Genomic DNA, 5,537 nt, shown 5'->3' with positions numbered 1-5,537 from the left:
GTGTTGTCACACGTCGATTAACTGGTGGGAAAATTTCCTCACCGTCACAACCCTAGTGAGAGGTACGAACACACACAGACACCGGCCTCCGCTCACGCTCATTCTGCATGCTATTATTAACCTGACAAACTCATCTTGTCTCATAGTTACATCAAATCAAATATCACAGGAGCATGCACAGGTCATACTCCCCTCAAGGCTGTAGCAAGAGAAAGTGCTCATGCAATCATAATAATATTCTTGTAAAATGCGTGTCCATCATGGTAGTATTAGTTGTACTGTCTGATACATGTGCATAAATATTAAAATACAAAAGAGTATTTTTCTATATAAAGTAAATTTTAAGTCTTTGTTTTAATCCTCTTTTGTTGTGCTTTAAAGACGTACACTTATTTTGTTGTGTTGAATAATGAAAAAGTGTTATTTTTCATTGAAATTAATATATTTTAAATTTACTAAATGGCAAATTCATCATTACAAATGTGTTATTGCAAATATGTTTAAATACATGATATGCATGTTTCAATAAATTATATTAAAGTATATTTTAGTTTATCATAAATACCTGTCTGTACTTTCAGTAGTACTTATTAGTAACCATAGTTAAAATATAATATGAAATTACATAAAAGATGTATTTAAGTGTGTCAAAAAAGCACTCAGCTAATTGCATTTTACATGCATTTAATATTTCGTTTAATTGCAGTTAAGTGTCAGAAAACATTCAGTTGTCACTGAAGTATATTCTTATAAAGTGTGTTATTTCAGTCATTAGCACTCTTCTGAAGTATGCTAAAGTGTGCTTGTTGTCACGAGAAGGGCTGCTGTGTGTGTGAATGCTGTGTGTGTGTGTGTGTGTGTGTTCAGGGTGGGTGCAGACATTACAGTTCTCAGAGAGAGGGAGGTGGATTATGACTCGGACGAGCCTCACAGAATCGCTGAGGTGCTCATCAGGAAAGTGCCAGATGATCAGCAGGTAAGCGTCTGGTGTTTGTGTCATGTTCTTCTGATGTGTTTGACGCTCTCAGGCCTGTGTTAATGGTGTTACGTGACGCATCTGCAGTTCCTGGACCTGCGGGTAGCAGTGCTGGGTAACGTGGACTCGGGGAAGTCCACTCTGCTTGGTGTGCTTACACAAGGAGAGCTGGACAACGGGAGAGGGAGAGCGCGACTCAACCTCTTCAGACACCTTCATGAAATCCAGACCGGACGAACCTCGAGTATCAGCATTGAGATCCTGGGCTTCGACAGCAGAGGAGAGGTGAGAACTGCTGCGCTGTGTGTCTCAGACAAGCGCAGACTGCCTGAAGAGCGTCGCTTTCCTGTGATCACACATATGTTTATTTCTATGATAGCATGTAAAGTTTCATTGTAGCTTGGCAGCTGTAAACAAACTAAGCTCAAAATGTGCCTAACCCCGTTTTATAGCAAGTTCTTGCTTGCCTGAACTTGTTTGGGACGTGTCCCGATTTGTATTTTTGCATTAGGTCTTGCCTCTCTTTCACTCTTCACACTTTAATAGCTGCCCACTAATAGCCACACAAATATATTTACTGTTTACACATTTCTACTGTTATGTACTGCCCAGCCGTAACTTCACCCTAAATGTGTATTATGGATTATCATAGAGCTGCACATTAAATCTCATTTTAATCGCGATCACGATTTCTGGTTCTGTCGATTTAATAATCATTATCCTCTGCGATATTGGCCTGCTGGTTTCTTATCCTGACAACATTTAATTTTACTTTGACATTTGTGTTATCTTGCATGGGTAACAAGCCTCCACAAGAGTTCATGTTTGCGGTTGCCAGATGTCAAGAGTTTAAAACCCTGTTTTCATAAATTAATACATTTTTTGAATGTTGGCTTACTTATTGTTCCCAACCTGGCAACCATGCACACACACTCTCCACATTATGGAAAAAGCACTCATGAGCTGAAAATACCTGTAAAACATGCAAGCTGGAATATAAAATAAACGTGTAATACAGGCAGTATGTTTTCTTTCATGCAGTTGTTTTTTATATAGTTTTTTTACCTCTGATTTTCTCCGCAATGTCTGAACTGTCCTGAGCGTGTTCGCGTCTTCTTCTTCAGCCGGCGTGTGAAGCGTCTTCTTCTTATTCTTGCTTTACGGCGGATCGCAGACTTTATAAGTGCATTACCGCCACCTGTCTCTCAAATGGACCATTGACACTCCTAATTGTGATTGTAGATAGAGTGTTCAGTTTCTTGCGCAGACCGATCGTTTCGTGTCTTTTCACATCAATGTATCGTCACGAGCCGCAGGGTTTAATTTGGTTTTGTTTGTGTATGTTTTATGACTCTCAAAGCCGTGATTCCCATCCACTTGCATTATATGGCTGACAGACTGCAACGGTTTGAGTTAAAAATCTTTGTTTGTGTTCTACTGAAGAAACAAAGTCCCCTACATCTTGGATGCCCTGAGGGTAAGCAGATAAACATCACATTTAAATTTTTGGGTGAACTATCCCTTTAAAATGCATACAAAATTTACTTTAATTAACAACAGTAACAGGTGCAAAATCTAATTTTTATATAGAAAATGTATATATTCCACTCTTATTAAATGTACCTTTATTCTTCTAGTATATGGAACTGACCAACTTCAGTGATTATGTGTGATTTAGTAGCAAACTGAAGAAAAGTTTGTTTTTCAAGGCACTTTGTGACTTTTCTTACTTTATACACAAAAAAGTGTAAAATTCTGACAAAATCTGATTTCTTGATGATTTGATATTATATTTTATAATAGTGATCTTATAATTTCAAAATATAGAGAAAAAGTAGAAATGAATGATTAGTAAGCCAATAAGTGCTCCTCTGCTGCCGTATTGGTTATAATTGTGATTTGATGTATTTTTTTAATTTTATGTAAGTGTTTGTTTACCACAAAGTATATTTTGGTCATCCCATTAAAAATAACATTCAAACGGGATCATTTTAGAGCTTTAAAGTGCTGGAAATAGTTGTGTGAAATGCTTGAAAGTCATTGAAAAGTGCTTGAATTTCTCTCTCAAAAGGTTGTACAAACCTTGAAATGAATGATGAAATGCATTCAACTATTTCTACCACAACACCATGGTTACAGTTAGCGTTACCGCTTCTGGTTTCCTGACGTATGTCAGTGCTGTTTATAACAGAATTCTGTGCAGAATTTGAATGATTCTCACTAGATCTTGCAGCAACCTTATCATTGTGCGGCGAATTCAAATGCTTCTCACTGGATCTCACAGCATCTGTGCTGTAACAGTGTCGCAAAATCAACTTTGGCTCCCGAGTAAAGCTGTTCTGAGCTCGAGCAAGTTTGTTTGTGTCGCGGTCTGAGCTGATGAACGGTCTGCGCTGCGCAGCTCAAACGTAGCGCGGTTTAGTTTCGTTTGCCATTTGATGTTTCTCAAATGCAACAGAAATGGCAGCGCTTATGAGTTGGTCAACGGGGTGGTCGCGCCAGTGTGACCACTCACAAAAAGTAGTCGCACCGCCAGAAAAAATGGTCGCAGTCTGGAGCCCTGACGTCTGACGCTGTGCCATGAGGCTGCTGTTTGCTTGAACCTTTTTATCTCAGATAGTGCCAGTCTAATAAATGTCAAATCAGGCAGGGCAAGTGACACAAATAGGCCTCATAATGTTTGGACACGTCAATCCTTCTTTGGCATGTAGTGATGAATCCGCTGTTCTCCCGGATACTAGCATATGATCTTATGTAATGCAGAGCGTCACTCTTAAGTGTCGCCCCCATTCCTTCTGTCTTCCATACCCCAGAATACCTCAAGGCTGCTCTGGTCCTGGACCAAAGTGGGTCTTGAATGAAAGTATAGGGAAACTTGAGACGTGGCAGTCTAGTTGTGACTGCAGGCCACAGGGCCACCCATCCACAGCCTGTAATTTACTCCTGTTCTGGTTTAATATGAAGAGACCGCTGTAAGTAAGCCATTTGTAGGTTAATTACTAGGGGTGCTCCGATCAGGATTTTTGAGGCCGATCACAGAAAGCAGTATCTGCCGATACGATCACCGATACCGATCTTTTTAAAGCCTTCGTTTTATCATTTATAACTATTTATAGTGATACTTCAATCAGGATTTTTAGACATTTATTCAGGGCCTGAATTTCATTTTTGAAAATGGGGTGAATTCCCCTCTTAGGTGTCTCTTGTGAGAGGAAGCAGCTTTCACACAGCAGTCCGCTACTGATAAGTGCAGTCCTATTAATTACCCTTATTCCATGGTCTGTCTGAATACTGGATTCTGATTGGCTGGCAGGTATGCAGTAAAACCGTTTATTGCACAGGTAGTTCCAGTCACTGGTAAGTTCCCTGACTCGCTGCACATTGGGACAGTGAACACTCGAATTCCAGTGATATGATTACGTACAGCGTCAACGGACAACACAGTAGAACGTCATCACTGGAATTAATAAACAACAGGCAGGACCAATCTAATTTTTATATTATTTTTTATTCTCTTTAAACACATCGTTCCGTTACATGTTCTTCTCACAACATTTCAACCGAATATTAATTATAAATGATAATTAGATGTGTTCATTACCTGTGTAGCGACGGTTTGTCTTTTCAAATCTTCTATCGCGTGTCATTATATTTATCGAGTTGACTCGTGTGGTTTATGCTTCACGCTTCAAAAATGTGACGTTATTTCCGGTAAGGGAGCATAGTGAGCGCCGATGCCAAAGCCACTAGAAGGCAAGCCTCCGGCCATTAGCCGAAAAAGCGTAACGGCTAAAGCTAATGCTTCCGATCTGGCAGTATGTGGGAAAGGAGACCAGAGCCCGTTTTGTTTGAATGGATGTCAATGGAGAGGCTAATCTTCAACATGTTTTACACTAAAAATAGTTCAACCCAAAAGTATTGTTTAGAGTTTACCACGAAAAAAATTAGGGCTGCCCTCGACTAAGGATTTTTCTGGTCGACTAGTAGTCATTCATTTTAAGCATTAGTCGACTAATCACACATTTATTAATAATAATCATTTAAATCATTATAATGAGCCTTTAATTGCCTACTAAGCCTAATAAGCGCTCAAGCACACTCATAAATCTTGCCACACTTGCGCAGAAGCTATGATTATGAATGTGTCGGGGAAAACAGTAAGGAGACTGCATTAACATTTTAATAATTCACTGATAAACTAGTGCTTTCTTTGTTCTCGGTTTAAGAGATGAAGTCGGAGACACTGAGACTGACTCGTCATCTCCGCAGTAGTGGATGCGTCTGTATGCATGTTTCACACGGATTACATAATCTGAGAATATTTGTTTTCCATTCGAGTTGATTCATTTGAAAGTAGACATTTCACTCATTTTTAACGTCTGTAAGGCAAAGATATACACAGAGTTTCGCGCTCAAGTTCACAGACCGAGACGGCAGAAAGCACATCATGTTTGCTTTCATTATTTTACAAAAGCGCAATGTTTTGTTGTTATTGTGAGTGCACACAAATAAACGTAGAGTCTTTGCAGATTTGAAAGATGTATTACTCTTATCTGTATGA

At 39.3% G+C, this 5,537-nt stretch overlaps 1 protein-coding gene across 1 annotated transcript in view; it reads left to right on the top strand.

Moving 5' to 3' along the window:
- Positions 1–5,537, top strand: part of LOC107561969 (GTP-binding protein 2-like) — a 39,832-nt gene that overhangs the window by 4,178 nt on the left and 30,117 nt on the right. Inside the window, exons 4-5 of the mRNA XM_016246527.1 lie at positions 868–976; positions 1,064–1,371. Coding sequence (XP_016102013.1) covers positions 868–976; positions 1,064–1,371 — 417 coding nt within the window. The remainder of the gene's footprint in view (positions 1–867; positions 977–1,063; positions 1,372–5,537) is intronic.

Source organism: Sinocyclocheilus grahami, unplaced genomic scaffold (assembly GCF_001515645.1).
Source record: "Sinocyclocheilus grahami isolate Dianchi unplaced genomic scaffold, SAMN03320097.WGS_v1.1 scaffold801.1, whole genome shotgun sequence".
Classification (NCBI taxonomy): Eukaryota; Metazoa; Chordata; class Actinopteri; order Cypriniformes; family Cyprinidae; genus Sinocyclocheilus; species Sinocyclocheilus grahami.
This window is presented reverse-complemented; position numbering and strand designations above follow the sequence as displayed.